General features: G+C 38.7%; 1 protein-coding gene across 3 annotated transcripts in view; it reads left to right on the top strand.

Annotated features, from left to right (window-relative positions):
- The window catches only part of SPATA6 (spermatogenesis associated 6), a 177,304-nt gene extending 171,608 nt beyond the window's left edge, over window positions 1-5,696 (top strand). For all 3 annotated transcript variants that reach the window (XM_050802282.1, XM_050802273.1, XM_050802292.1), the window contains one exon: window positions 2,270-5,696. In XM_050802282.1, the coding sequence (XP_050658239.1) occupies window positions 2,270-2,450 (181 nt within the window). In that variant the 3' untranslated portion in view covers window positions 2,451-5,696. The remainder of the gene's footprint in view (window positions 1-2,269) is intronic.
- Window positions 5,697-16,835: the final 11,139 nt, after the last annotated feature.

The following is a 16,835-nucleotide window of genomic DNA, read 5'->3' as shown; positions in this document are numbered from 1 at the left end:
CCAAATCAACAGAATATACATTCTTCTCAGCACCACATCATACTTACTCCAAAATTGACCACGTAATTGGAAGTAAAGCACTCCTCAGCAAATGTACAAGAACAGAAATTATAACAAACTGTCTCTCAGACCACAGTGCAATCAAACTAGAACTCAGGACTAAGAAACTCACTCAAAACCGCTCAACTACATGGAAACTGAACAACCTGCTCCTGAATGACTACTGGGTACATAACGAAATGAAGGCAGAAATAAAGATGTTCTTTGAAACCAATGAGAACAAAGATACAACATACCAGAATCTCTGGGACACATTTAAAGCAGTGTGTAGAGGGAAATTTATAGCACTAAATGCCCACAAGAGAAAGCAGGAAAGATGCAAAATTGACACTTTAACATCGCAATTAAAAGAACTAGAGAAGCAAGAGCAAACACATTCGAAAGCTAGCAGAAGGCAAGAAATAACTAAGATCAGAGCAGAACTGAAGGAGATAGAGACACAAAAAACCCTCCAAAAAATCAATGAATCCAGGAGTTGGTTTTTTGAAAAGATCAACAAAATTGACAGACCACTAGCCAGACTAATAAAGAAGAAAAGAGAGAAGAATCAAATCGACGCAATTAAAAATGATAAAGGGGATATCACCACTGACCCCACAGAAATACAAACTACCATCAGAGAATACTATAAACACCTCTACGCAAATAAACTGGAAAATCTAGAAGAAATGGATAATTTCCTGGACACTTACACTCTTCCAAGACTAAACCAGGAAGAAGTTGAATCCCTGAATAGACCAATAGCAGGCTCTGAAATTGAGGCAACAATTAATAGCCTACCAACCAAAAAAAGTCCAGGACCAGATGGATTCACAGCTGAATTCTACCAGAGGTACAAGGAGGAGTTGGTACCATTCCTTCTGAAACTATTCCAATCAATAGAAAAAGAGGGAATCCTCCCTAACTCATTTTATGAGGCCAATATCATCCTGATACCAAAGCCTGGCAGAGACACAACAAAAAAAGAGAATTTTAGACCAATATCCCTGATGAACATCGATGCAAAAATCCTCAATAAAATACTGGCAAACCGGATTCAGCAACACATCAAAAAGCTTATCCACCATCATCAAGTGGGCTTCATCCCTGGGATGCAAGGCTGGTTCAACATTCGCAAATCAATAAACATAATCCAGCATATAAACAGAACCAAAGACAAGAACCACATGATTATCTCAATAGATGCAGAAAAGGCTTTTGACAAAATTCAACAGCCCTTCATGCTAAAAACGCTCAATAAATTCGGTATTGATGGAACGTACCTCAAAATAATAAGAGCTATTTATGACAAACCCACAGCCAATATCATACTGAATGGGCAAAAACTGGAAAAATTCCCTTTGAAAACTGGTACAAGACAGGGATGCCCTCTCTCACCACTCCTATTCAACATAGTGTTGGAAGTTCTGGCTAGGGCAATCAGGCAAGAGAAAGAAATCAAGGGTATTCAGTTAGGAAAAGAAGAAGTCAAATTGTCCCTGTTTGCAGATGACATGATTGTATATTTAGAAAACCCCATTGTCTCAGCCCAAAATCTCCTTAAGCTGATAAGCAACTTCAGCAAAGTCTCAGGATACAAAATTAATGTGCAAAAATCTTTTTTTTTTTTTGAGATGGAGTTTTGCTGTTGTTATCCAGGCTGGGGTGCAATGGTGCGATCTCAGCTCACTGCAACCTCCGCCTCCTGGGTTCAAGCGATTCTCCTGCCTCAGCCTCCCGAGTAGCTGGGGTTATAGGCAAGTGCCACCACACCCAGCTAATTTTGTTTTTTTTAGTAGATATGGGGTTTCTCCATGTAGGTCAGGCTGGTCTCGATCTCCTGACTTCAGGTGATCTGCCCGTCTTGGCCTCCCAAAGTACTGGGATTACAGGCATGAGCCACTGTGCCCAAGCTGTGCATTCTTATACTGGCCATACCAGGCCACCTGTGTTCTGCTTTTATTATGCTGTACCTGTGTCTGTTCTCTGAATTCCTTTTTCACTCTAACACAAAATTTTCATTTTACTGTTTTATAACAGTTTTACACAGATACTTCTGCTTCCCCTTTTAAAATGTCCCTCTCTGAAAGCACAGGCCTTACTGTGTTTTTTCACAGCCCCAGCAGAGTATTAAATAGCCGTAGAGTACTCAATAAATATTTGATTTACATGGTACTATCTCTAATTTTGTTTCATTATTATTTTGAATCTTTTATATCCCTTTTTATAGTTCATGTCAGCAGCCACGTGGCACTTTCCATTTGGATGATGGCGAATACTGGTCCAACAGGGCAGCCTCTTATAAGGGAAAATCCCACCGACCCATCTTTGAGAACAGCATGGACAAAATGTACAGAAACTTATACAAAAAGGCCTGTAGTTCTGCTTCACATACACAGGAAAGCTTCTGAGACCATCCACGATAAAACGCATGAGTGTCCGTGTCAACCTCTCAATGAAAATGTTTGATGTGATCAATATCTGTATTCCTTTTTTAAAAAAAAAAAACAAATGGGATTATAACTAGGTACAATAGTTATACTTGAATAAGTTCATTACTTCAAATGGTAAATTATCATAGGCAAGCCTTTTAAAATAATTATTACAGAAGAGTCTGCTGTGTTGCAAATATTAGAGCTCTGTCACACAATCACAATTTCCAATATATGACAAGGATATTGTTACATGTACATCTCATCTGCAAATCCAAGAATAGTTCCTTTCTAGAAATGTTTTCTTTTTTTTTTCTGCCTTACTCACCTTGCAGTTTTCTTTTCATCTGCTTAACTGGTTATCTTGCCTGTTTAAGATTTAATTAATATTGACTACCTTTTCTTGGTGATGAACAAAATGATATCCTATACAAGAATGAATTTCCTAAGGGTTTAAACCCTGTTTTCACTCACATTTTCTACTTTTTCCTTTTTTAGAACAGACTATTATATTTCTTAGCTCATAGGTTTTCTTTTTAAAGACTATATGATCATTCACTCCTTTTTCTCTGGAAGAACCACCTAAGTTGCTTATAATGCATAGCAGTTAGTTAGAAATATCAGTGGCCATGGATGATCGAAAATTTGAATAACTAATTTTTAAAGATAAAATTCTTTCCATGATTTTTTTTCTAGGGCCATACCTTTTGGTGCAACCAGAATCAGAAAATTGCCTCTGTTAGTAAGCTTATAGAAACTCAAAAATAATAATGGAATTATATTGTAATTTGACTCCTTGGAATTTGTGTAAGTACCATATGGCCCAAGACAGTATTATAGTATCCTAACTTTAAAAAAACACTTGGAACCACAATGCGAGTAAAATATTATAGCAGAACACTTTGTGGTAGACACTGAAAATGTTGTTGATTGATGGATAGAATTAACTTCTTCTCCCCAACCCCAACACACACCTGTAAAGCCAATGATACTATGAAGATACAAAGAAATCAACTACTTTATATTTACTAGAGAGTGAGGGGAGGGAAAGAAGAGAGTAGGAATAAGTGAACTGGGCTTATAGTCTTGAAGAGTTGACTAAAAGATAGTATTAGAGTTGACTAAAAGATAGTGTTTTCTCATTGACTCTGTTTTTGATTAATTTTACAGTTATGATTGAAAAAGAACAAAATGAACTTCCTTTAAAATGAAATTAAAATGTGAAACTTGGTGACTTTTTTGTCGTAGAACTTGTTAACATCATGTTAAGGGTGCTTTAGTATCACAGTCTGTGATACATCAGAAAGGGCATTAGAGCCATCTCTATGAGCCAGGAGTCCTAGGCTTTAGTGTCCCGTGTCTGCCATTTTCTAGCTGAGTCTATTTAATGCTCAGATCCTTTGTTTCCTCAGCTATCAAATGATGAGAATGTAGTAGACCCCAAACTATGTTCCGTGGACCCAGACCACTGTTTTAGGAGACGATTGTAGGAATGTGGATATAAGTGTGTAATTGGTCTTCTAAGTTTAGGAAAATCTGTTTGCTACACACACACACACACACACACACACACACACACACACACACACACCTCTTAGAGAGTCATATGTAGGATTATAAAAGTAAAAAGAGATTATCTTAATGCTGGAATAGTGCCTGTAAACTGGGGTTGTCTACAGCAAACTAGGATGTATAGTCACTATGCTCATTTGTGAACACTAGCCTGTTAGAGGCTTTAAGAAAATTCTGGTATAAAACTGTTTTGCTCTGCATCTAGTAGAGAGCCTGGCCTGTAATTGATGTTCCTTAAATATTTATTGAATTAACCCAGAATTTTCTAAACTAAATTTAGCATGTAACACTATTTGTTATTCTGGCCACCATCCCCCATTCCCCTAGCTCCTCACACTACCTGCCAATGTAATCCTCAGGTACATGTGGATACCTAGGTTATGGAAATGCTGGACTACACAATTGATGAGTTACCCTCTGGCTGTAGATTATATGATGAGGTATTTTACAATCAGCTTTTGAGGGTCAACATTGAATAATGCTCTTTTTGAAAAAATTGTATTCTCAATGATTTTCTTTGGGAAAATGAAAATTCTTTTGTTTAAGAGTTGCTGTTTGGTGAAAAGAACAAACATGACTTTCAAAGAAAATGTTTTACTATCACCAAAATCTCCTGAGTGAGTAAGTACCACAGAAATTACTTATTGCACTTGTATCTGCCATTGGCTGTGACAAAGGCTGCAAAAAGTAGGGCTGAAAGGGAAACTTTAGAAACTAATATTCCGAAAGATGTTTTCCTATGGATTAAGTTTAGTGTCTTTCTGAAAGTTGGGGGCAAATTTCCGGATACTAATAACATCTTTGCTAAGTGTCTGATTATCTTCTGTTCCCTAGGAGGAAAGAGTGGTCCATGTTGCTCTAACTATTACTATGAGTGCTTATGCTGTATTGTTTTTAAAGAGTAAAACCTTTAAGTACTAATAGTTGTCTTTTCTCATTCACAGGAGCAGAAAGGTGCAGTTGTTTATTCTCTTAGCCTTTTTTTCTGTATTTCCCACAAATCTAGAAATAATTATTGGAGTTAATATAAAAGATAAATAGGCTTTTTTTATTTTTTAATTTTTTTCTTTAAATTATAAAAAACCTGGGGATTTAGGAAAATGTCAAAATCAACAAGTAAATAAAGATGAATCATTGGAATGAGACTCTTCCTTGGTTCTACTGGCTAGTTATATAATCTTATGTAAGTCATTTATGCTTCTTGGAGCTCAGTTTTCTCACCAATAAGATGATAAAAGGGTTAATTTAGAATGATCCTTTGACGTTTCGTAATTGTACGATTAATATGTATGATCAGGAAGTTCTAGGCAGGCAGAGTTGTTTTCTGACTTCCAAAGATTAAGCCCCTGACTAAAAATCTGGAACAAGTAGAGAATTTTCATTACTGTGTTCATTTACTAGTAATAACTTTATTGAGATATAATTCACTCTGAAAAAGTATACAATTAAGTGGTTTTTACTGTATTCTCAGAGTTGTGCAACAATAACCACTCACTAATTATAGAATATTTTATAATTCCCAAAAGAAATCCTGTAACCATTAGTGATCACTTCCCACTACCTCCTCCCCAGAACTCCTGGAAACCACTATATGTTTTTTGTCTCCATGCCTATTCTGGATATTTCATATAAATGGAGTCATATAACATGTGACCTATTGTATCTGGCTTCTTTCACTTAGCAAAATATTTTGAGAGTTCATGCATGTTGTAACATGTATATTTAATTCCTTTTTATTACTAAATAATGCATCATATGAATATACTACATTTTGTTTATCCATTCAATTGATAAGATATTTTGGTTGTTTCCACTTTTTAGGTATTCTGAAATGCTGCTCTGAACACTTGTATACAAGTTTTTTGTGTGGACATATGATTTTATTTCCCCTGAGTACACATCTAGGAGTTGACTTGCTGGGTCCTATGGAAACTATGTTCAACATTTTGAAGAACTACCAAATTGTCTTTCAAAGTGAACGTACCATTTTACAATTACTGTGTTGATCTTTATCTTACCTTAGGATCTTAGGCAAGTTATACATTCAAGCCTCATCTATATATTCATCACATATATATTAAGAACTATGTTAGAAATAGAGGGTATATAATTTTAAAATGTATCTTTAAAAGTGTGAAAACAAAAACAGTGTATTTAAACATTTGCAGTGGTTTGGTGACTTCTGTGGTATGAAAATGCAAGAATGGGGATAAAGGCATTCTAGCTTGATGAAACAGAACATGCAGAGGCATGAAAATGGGAGGGAGCATGATTGTTCAGGAAACTCCTCCAAGTGCTTTAGCTAGAAGTGGTGTGCAAGGTTGCAAATACTGTGGTAGAATATGACTAATGCAGTAAGAGAACTACAAAGAAGTCTAGAGCAGCATTAGAAGAGGTGGCCATTGAGCTGAATGTTGAAAGATTGAGGGACTTTCGAGAATAGGAAAACAAGGTGGAATAAAGTAAATATTGATCAGATTTTACAGGGGTGGAGGTGGAGTTTAAAATATCCAGTCAGTTAAGAATAAATATCTAGAACTTGGGAGAACTCAAGAATACAAAACACATTTTGAAGTCAGATAAAAATAATGAAGTCAGATAAAAATAAATGAAACTCTACTTTTTGTTTTTGTATTACTTTATATGTGACCATAATAGGCACCCTGAGAGTGCTGGACCTCGAGTAATTGAATGTTTTGCTAATTAAGGAGGCTCTGGTGGTAGTGAGATAATTTGAGGGCAGCCCTTTTAAAAATAAGATAGACAGCCGGGCGCAGTGGCTCACGCCTGTAATCCTAGCATTTTGGGTGGCCGAGGTGGACAGATCACTTGAGGTCAGGTATTTGAGACCAGCCTGGCCAACATGGTGAAACCCTGTCTCTACTAAAAATACAAAAATCAGCCAGGTGTAGTGGCATGCGCCTGTAGTCCCAGCTACTCGGGAGGATGAGGTAGGAAAATCACTTAAATTTGGGAGGTGGAGGCTGCAGTGAGCCAAGATTGTGCCACTGCACTCCAGCCTGGGTGACAGAGCTCAAAATAATAATAATTAAGAAAGAAATCCTCCTCCTAACTAGCTACAGTTTCAATGTACAAAATGAAGAGGTAAGAGAGAAAATCCAACATTTTGTTAATGTGTTTATTATCACTGAATGATATACTTTGAGTTTATATGATGTTTCCTCAGATAATCAGTACTTGTGACTGTTCGCCTATTCACAAAATATTCCAGGCAATCTGCAAGACATTGAATGATAACCAGAGATAAACAAAAACACAGTTCCCAATCAGAGTGTGTGTATATGGGGGCCGGGGAGAGACTGGCATTTACTTGAGGGATAATAATTGAAATTAGTTGATATTCTTTCCAGCTGTCTTGGATAACATAAGCCTTAGAAAATCCACTTACTAAGGGTTGTAAAGTAAGAAGGAAATAAGCTAACACTGAACAGATATCAGCTGATATACTGTTCTCTAAAAGTTAATAAAGTTACTTAACATTAACATTAACTTAACATTACTTAACAGTAACTTAACATTACTCTCATTACCAAATTACTTCTGCTTTTGAGGGGAAAAACATATAAGACATTCAAGAAGGGAGTGTTATCAGTAAGATGGTAGAGTAGGAGACCCTGGCCCTCAACCCCACAAACAGCAATTTGATAGACATCCAGGAAGGGAAATAGCTGTGGGAGGGCTTTGGAGTCCAGATAAGAAGCTGCGGCAGCATAGTAGAGCAAAAAAGCAAAGCAAAACCAAACCAAAACAACAACAACAAAAACAATAACCACACAGAATGGGTATGAAGAAGTCTCATTTTATCTTTATCATACCATCCGTCAGGCTGGCACAGCTCATTACCAAGTGTTACCCTCACAGGTGAAAATGAGAGCAAGGTGAGTGTCCAGCTTCTTCACACTTTGTGAGTACTGCCCAAAAGATCCACATTGGTTTTATCCCACTCAAATTCCTGGGAAGACTGGCATAGCTGCTAGCAGGCTAACTGGAAGCAGCTAGGAATAAAGAAGGACAGAGGGCATTGTGTCAGCCATGTGGCAGGGGATATCATGATTCACCTGGTGTTCAGATGACCCCAGTACCCTTCTCCACTGAAGACCTCCCAGTTGGCTCGGAATTCCCATAGCTTTCTCCTTTATGGACCCCAGATGACTAGGCTATTTTTACCTCCAGTGGAGCTGCCCCAGCCAGCGCCTCTGTGGGCACCCAAACCCTGGGAACCAGTGCAGTCACTGCATGCATGGCTGCAGTTGGCACCCACCCACTAGCCCCAGTTTTAACCACCACATTCATCTGTGACCAACTCTCTTGGGCATGTGCATACACACAACTCACCCTGGCTGTTAACCACAGTGCATGGAAGCACTGCTTATTTGCACCACTCCGTGCATGTCCTTACCCAGCTCTCACAACCGCATATATGCCTGCTATTGGGCTTTGGCTGTTGCAGCCACATATGCACAGGTGGTTGGCACTGCTTGCTGCACATATGCCTGCCCATGGCCACCTCTTGCCACCACATATACACCTGCTGCTGGTCTTGGTCGTCAGTGCCACAAGCACACGTGCCAGCAACTCTCCTATTGTGTGCACCCCTAGCTCTCCCCAGTCTTCACTGCCAACTTTGGCATTATCTATGCAGGTTCACTTGCTGCTATACCCAGTGGCACCACTAAGGACCCCAGCAGCCCTCATGGGCACCACAAAACCCCCACAACATTCACAGCTGAGGACTACATAGTTGCCAAATGTTGTGGACGCTGGCTACTTCAGCTCCTGTGCCACCGCTCCTGTCCCTCCTGGACACAGAGCTGTGATAGGTTACTGCAATTGGCACTTCACATGCCACTAGACTCAGTGTCACAGCATATTTCTGCTCCCCCTCTCAGTGAAGAACTTTTCTTACCAAAGATGGTCTGGAAGAGGTAAGTGCTGCTTCAAATGCACTGACACCAATGCAAAGATAAAAGAAGTATGAAAATTCAGAAAACTATGACACCACCAAAGGAACATAAACAAAGTAACTGACCCCAAAGAAATGGGCATTAATGAGTTATCTGCTAAATAATTTAAAATAATTGTCCTTTAGAAGTTTGGTGAGCTACAATACAACCCAGGTAAATAATATAACAAAATTAGGAAAACGGGGACAAAATGACAAGTTCAACACAGAGATTTGAAAAAACCATAAACATAAAAAAAAGAAGCAACAGGGGAAAATGGTGACTAGGAGGCAGGACTAATTTGGAGCTTCCACTTTGATGGATAGAGCAGTGTGTGGAGAGCCACAGCATGAACTCTTGCTCTTAGAACTACTGCAAGAACATACCAGGAAAGCCTAGAGAATCCACAGACCCTCTGAAGGAAGTGGACTGCCACTGCAGGCTCCCTGGGACAGCCAAGGAACTGTGAGTCTGCTTGCTTTCTCAGCTGGGAAGCTTGTAGCCTGAGGCAAGTTCTCAGCCCTGCTCACCGGCTGCCTGGAAATAAACTATTGGGTGAGGGGGGCAGGTGGGCACAGTGGGAGTGAGACTAGCCTTTTGGTCTGTGAGCTGTGTGGAAGCTGGTTGAGGCCTGTGGCTGCCGACTTTCCCCCTCTTCCCTGGTGACCTGTGTGATGTAGCAGAGATAGCCATATCCCCCCTGGGAACATAACTGGCCTGGGAACCACACCCCCATCCCCCACAACAGCTGCAGCAAGCCCAGCCCAAGGAGAGTCTGAGCTCAGACATGCCTAACCCTGGCCACACCTGATGATCTTTCTCTACCCGCCCTGGTAGCCAAAGGCAGGGGACATAATCTCTTGGGAGTTCTATGGCCCTGCCTACCACATGATCCTCCCCATACAACCACAGCTGATATGCTTTTGAAAGTGCCACCTCCTGGCTGGAGGCCAACACAAAACCAGTGAACTTAACAAAAATACAACCAAAGACCCTCATGGGGTCTACTTCACTCCCCTGCTGCCTCCACTGGAGTAGCTGCTGGTATCCATGGCTGAGAGACCTGAAGATGGATCACATCACAGGACTCTTGGCAGACACTCAACAGTACCAGCCTGGAGCCTGGTAGCTCTGCTGGGTGGTTAGATCCAGAAGAGAAGTAACAATCACTATAGTTAGGTTCTCAGGAAGCACCATCCATAGGGGAAAGGGGAGAGCATCACATAAAAGGAGCACCCCGTGGGACAGAAGGATCTGAATAGCGGCCTTTGAGTCCCAGATCTTCCCTCTGACATAGACTACCCAAATGAGAAGGAACCAGAAAAACAATTCTGGAAATATGACAAAACAAGTTTCTTTAACACCCCCAAAAGATCACACTAGCTCACCATGGATGGTTCCAAACCAAGACAAAACCTCTAAATTGCCAGAAAAAGAATTCAGGGCTGGGCACGGTGGCTCACGCCTGTAATCCCAGCATTTCAGGAGGCTGAGGCGGGCGGATCACGAAGTCAGGAGATCAAGAGCATCCTGGCTAACATGGTGAAACCCTGTGTCTACTAAAAGTAAAAAAAAAAAAATTAGCTGAGCATGGTGGAGGGCGCCTGTAGTCCCAGCTACTAGGGAGGCTGAGGCAGGAGAATGGCATGAACCGGGAGGCAAAGCTTGCAGTGAGCCGAGATAACGCCACCGCACTCCAGCCTGGGCAACAGAGCAAGACTGTCTAAAAAAAAAAATTTCAGAAGGTCAACTGTTAAGCCAGTCAAGACAAGAGAAATGGGAAGTCCAACTTACAGAAGAAAAAAATCTGATATAAGATACAAATGGAAAAATCTCCAATGAAATAGATAACATAAACTAAAAACAGTCACAATTTCTGGAAATGAAGGACACACTTAGAGAAATGCAAAATACACTGGAAAGTCTTAGCAATAGAATCGAACAAATAGAAGAAAGAACTTTAGAGCTTGTAGACAAGACTTTCAGATTATCCCAATCTGACAAATACAAAGAAAAAAGATTTTTTAAAAAATGAACAAAGCCTCCAAGAAGTTTGGGATTATGTTAAATGACCAAACCTAAGAATATTTGGTTTTCCTGAGGAAGAAGATAAATCTAAATGTTTGGAAAACATGTTTGAGGAAAAAATTGAGGAAAACTCCCCCAACCTTGTTAGAGATCTAGGAATTCAAATACAAGAAGCTCAGAGAACACCTGGCAAATGAATTACAGAAAGATCATTGCCTAGCCATATACTCATCAGGTTATCTAAAGGCAAAACTAAGCTGTGAGCTGTGAGGCAAATGCATCAGGTAACCTATAAAGTAAACCTATCGGATTAATAGCAGATTTCTTGGGAGAAACCCTACAAGCTAGAAGGGATTGTGGTCCTCTCTTTAACCTCCTGAAACAAAACAATTATCAGCCAAGAATTTTGTATCCAGTGAAACTAAGCTTCATAAAGGAAGGAAAAATAGTCATTTTCATACAAGAAAATGCTGAGAGAATTTGACACTACCAAGCCAGGACTACAAGAACTGATAAAAGGAGCTCTAAATCTTGAAAGAAATCCTTGCAATGCACCAAAATAGAATATCCTTAAAGCATAAATCTCACAGGATCTATAAAACAATAACACAATTAAAAACAACAACATGATATTCAGGCAAGAAATAGCATGATGACTAGAATAACACCTCACTTCTCAATACTAACATTAAATGTAAATGGCCTAAATGCTCGACTGAAAAGATACAGAATGGTAGAATGGATAAGAACTCACCAACCAGTATATGCTGTCCTCAAGAGACTCACATAAACTTAAGGTAAAGGGGTGGAAAAACATATTTCATGCAAATGAACACCAAAAGTGAGCAGGAGTAGCTACTCTTATATCAGACAAACTTTAAAGCAACAGTAAAGACAAAGAAGGACAAAGCAAGCAAAAACATAAAGTGGGGAAAGGACACCCTATTCAACAAATGATGCTGGGATACTTGGCAAGCCACGTGTAGAAGAATGAAACTGGATCCTCATCTCTTACCTTATAGAAAAATAAACTCAAGATTGATCAAAGACTTAAATCTAAGACTTGAAACCATAAAAATTCTAGAAGATAGCATTGGAAAACCACTTCTAGACATTGGCTTAGTCAAAGACTTCATGACCAAGAACCCAAAAACAAATGCAACAAAAACAAAGATAAATAGATGGGACTTAATAAAACTAAAAAGCTTCTGCACAGCAAAAGAAATACTCAGCAGAGTAAACAGACAACCCACAGAGTGGGAGAAAATTTTCACAATCTGTACATCCAACAAAGGACTAATATCCAGAATTTATAAGGAACTCAATCAAATCAGCAAGAACAAAACAATCCCATCAGAAAGTGGGCTAGGGACATGAATAGACAATTCTCAAAAGAAAATATACAAACAGCCAACAAACATGAAAAAATGCTCAACATCACTAATTATCAGGGAAATGCAAATCAAAACCACAATGCAATACCACATCATTCCTGCAAGAATGACCATAATAATAAAAAAAAAAATAGATGTTGACATGGATGTGGTGAAAAGGGAACACTTTAACACTGTTGGTGGGAATGTAAACTAGTACAACCACTATGGAAAACAGTGTGGAGATTTCTTAAAGAATTAAAAATAGATCTGCCATTTGATCCAGCAATCCCACTTATGGGTATCTACCCAGAGGAAAAGAAGTAATAATATGAAAAAGGTACCTGCACACACATGTTTAAAGCAGCACAATTTGCACTTGCAATAATATGGAACCAGCCCAAATGCCCTTAATCAGCAAGAGGATAAAGAAAATGTGGTATGTGTATATGGAATACTACACAGTCATAAGAAAGATACAATGGACTGGGATTCAGGGAAAATGTTGGGGTCAGGGGATGAGGGACCCCAAAATCTCAGAAATCACCACTGAAGAACTTATTCATGTAACCAAACACCACCCATTTCCCCAAAAACCTATTGAAATACAAAAGAAACAATTTCTGGAGCTGAAGAATTTAACAATTGAGCTGAAAACATTAGAAAGTTTCAACATTAGACTCAAGCAGAAGAAAAGTGTGTTCTCAAAGACAGGTTATTTGAAACTACCCAGTTGCAGGAGAAAAAAGAGAAAGGAATGAAAAAGAGTAAAGAAAGCAGAGGGGATTTTTGTAACACATTATCAAGTAAATCAGTATATACATAATGAGAATTCCCAAGGGGGAAATGAAAACAAGGAGAGAAGCTTATTTAAAGATATAATAACTGAAAATTTTGAAAATCTGGGAAAAGAAATAGACATCCAGACTCAAGGCACCCATAAAACCCTGAATAGGTTGAACATAAAAGAAATCTACACTGAGAGACATTATAATTAAACTATCAAAAATCAGAGACAAAGAATGTTAAAAACATTATGAGAAAAACAATTTGTCATATACAAGGGAACCTCTATATTACTATCAGTTCATTTCTCAACAAACCTTGCAGGCCAGGAGAATAGGTTTATATAAGCAAAGCACTGAAAGGAAAAAAGAAAACAACAACAACAACAAAAGCTATCTGCTGCAAAACTGTCCTTTAAACATGAAGAGAAATAAAGTATTTCCCAGATAAAATCCGAAGGAGTTGGTCACCCACAACCCTCCATTACAAGAAATGCTTTTAAAAGATTTTCCAACAGAATAGAATATTTTCTATTTCCAATGGAATAGAAAACATGCTAAATAGAAACATAATAGCATATGAATGCATAAATCTTACTGATAAATGTAAGTGTATATATAATAGATTATATAATTAAATGTAAATTATATATAATATATTAGTGTGTGTATATATAGAGAGAGAGTGTCAAATACAGGATAACATAACACTGTAATGATGGTGTGCAGATTACCCATAATCCTAAAAGCCAAAAAGACAAAAGCATTAAGAATAATTATAACCACAAAAATTAGATAACATATTCACCATATAAAAAGCAGTAAACTCTGACTTCAAGAACACAAAGTTGACCAGGCATGATGGCTCACGTCTGTAATCCCAGCACATTGGGAGGCCAAGGCAGGAGGATTGCTTGAGCTCAGGAATTTGAGACGAGCCTGGGCAACGTTGTGAAACCCGCTCTCCCAAAAAATACAAAAATGTTTCAGGCGTGGTGGCATGCACTTGTGGTCCCAGCTATTTGGGTGGCTGAGGTGGAAGGATAGCTTGAGCCCTGAAGGTTGAGGCTACAGTGAGCTGTGATTGCACCACTGCATTCCAGCCTGGGTTACAGAGCAATACCATGTTTCAAAAAAAAAAAAAAGGGGGAGGGGGGTGGAGCAAGATGGCCGAATAGGAACAGCTCCAGTCCCTCTTTGCAGATGACATGATTGTATATTTAGAGAAAATCCCATTGTCTCAGCCCAAAATCTCCTTAAGCTGATAAGCAACTTCAGCAAAGTCTCAGGATACAAAATTAATGTGCAAAAATCACAAGCATTCGTATACACCAGTAACAGACAAACAGAGAGCCAAATCATGAATGAACTTCCATTCACAATTGCTTCAAAGAGAATAAAATACCTAGGAATCCAACTTACAAGGGATGTAAAGGACCTCTTCAAGGAGAACTACAAACCACTGCCCAGTGAAATAAAAGAGGACACAAACAAATGGAAGAACATACCATGCTCATGGATAGGAAGAATCAATATCATGAAAATGGCCATACTGCCCAAGGTTATTTATAGATTCAATGCCATCCCCATCAAACTACCAATGAGTTTCTTCACAGAATTGGAAAAAACTGCTTTAAAATTCATATGGAACCAAAAAAGAGCCCGCATCTCCAAGACAATCCTAAGTCAAAAGAACAAAGCTGGAGGCATCACGCTACCTGACTTCAAACTATACTACAAGGCTACAGTAACCAAAACAGCATGGTACTGGTACCAAAACAGAGATATAGACCAATGGAACAGAACAGAGTCCTCAGAAATAATACCACACATCTACAGCCATCTGATCTTTGACAAACGTGAGAGAAACAAGAAATGGGGAAAGGATTCCCTATTTAATAAATGCTGCTGGGAAAATTGGCTAGCCATAAGTAGAAAGCTGAAACTGGATCCTTTCCTTACTCCTTATACGAAAATTAATTCAAGATGGATTAGAGACTTAAATGTTAGACCTAATACCATAAAAACCCTAGAGGAAAACCTAGGTAGTACCATTCAGGACATAGGCATGGGCAAAGACTTCATGTCTAAAACACCAAAAGCAATGGCAGCAAAAGCCAAAATTGACAAATGGGATCTAATTAAACTAAAGAGCTTCTGCACAGCAAAAGAAACTGCCATCAGAGCGAACAGGCAACCTACAGATTGGGAGAAAATTTTTGCAATCTACTCATCTGACAAAGGGCTAATATCCAGAACCTACAAAGAACTCAAACAAATTTACAAGAAAAAAACAAACAGCCTCATCAAAAAGTGGGCAAAGGATATGAACAGACATTTCTCAAAAGAAGACATTCATACAGCCAACAGACACATGAAAAAATGCTCATCATCACTGGCCATCAGAGAAATGCAAATCACAACCACAATGAGGTACCATCTCACACCAGTTAGAATGGCGATCATTAAAAAGTCAGGAAACAACAGGTGCTGGAGAGGATGTGGAGAAATAGGAACACTTTTACACTGTTGGTGGGATTGTAAACTAGTTCAACCATTATGGAAAACAGTATGGCGATTCCTCAAGGATCTAGAACTAGATGTACCATATGACCCAGCCATCCCATTACTGGGTATATACCCAAAGGATTATAAATCATGCTGCTATAAAGACACATGCACACGTATGTTTATTGCGGCACTATTCACAATAGCAAAGACTTGGAATCAACCCAAATGTCCATCAGTGACAGACTGGATTAAGAAAATGTGGCACATATACACCATGGAATACTATGCAGCCATCAAAAAGGATGAGTTTGTGTCCTTTGTAGGGACATGGATGCAGCTGGAAACCATCATTCTTAGCAAACTATCACAAGAACAGAAAACCAAACACCGCATGTTCTCACTCATAGGTGGAAACTGAACAATGAGATCACTTGGACTCGGGAAGGGGAACATCACACACTGGGGCCTATCATGGGGAGGGGGGCGGGGGGAGGGGGGAGGGATTGCATTGGGAGTTATACCTGATGTAAATGACGAGTTGATGGGTGCTGACGAGTTGATGGGTGCAGCACAGCAACATGGCACAAGTATACATATGTAACAAACCTGCACATTATGCACATGTACCCTAGAACTTAAAGTATAATTAAAAAAAAAAAACAAAAGTACGTGTGGGTAGGTGTAAAAGTGTAAACATTTTGTATGCAATTGAGCTTAAATTGTTACTAAAATAAATGTTTATAAACACAAAAATATATTGAAGCCTCATGGAAACCTCAGAGGAAAAGAACCTAAAGTAGATACACAAAAGATAAAGAAAAAATAACCAAACTAAATCACTACAAAAAATAAGTAACAGAAGACAGGAAGAAACGAACAAAAGAACCACAACACAGACAGAAAACAGCAAAACAGACAAAAAAAAGTGAGGGAAGTTTATAGTGTTAAATGCCTACACTAAAGAAGAAATATTTCAAATAAACAACCTAACATTACAACTCAAGGAATAGAAAAAGAACAAGTTAAACACAAATTTAGCAGAAGGAAATAGTAGAGATTAGAGCAGAAATAAACAAAATAGAGGATAGAAAAACAATACAAAATATTCAGCAAAACAAAGAATCGGTTTTT

This window comes from Macaca thibetana, chromosome 1, assembly GCF_024542745.1.
Source record: "Macaca thibetana thibetana isolate TM-01 chromosome 1, ASM2454274v1, whole genome shotgun sequence".
NCBI classification, from domain to species: Eukaryota; Metazoa; Chordata; class Mammalia; order Primates; family Cercopithecidae; genus Macaca; species Macaca thibetana.
The sequence above is the reverse complement of the archived record's forward strand: the minus strand, read 5'-3'. Positions and strand labels throughout refer to the sequence as shown.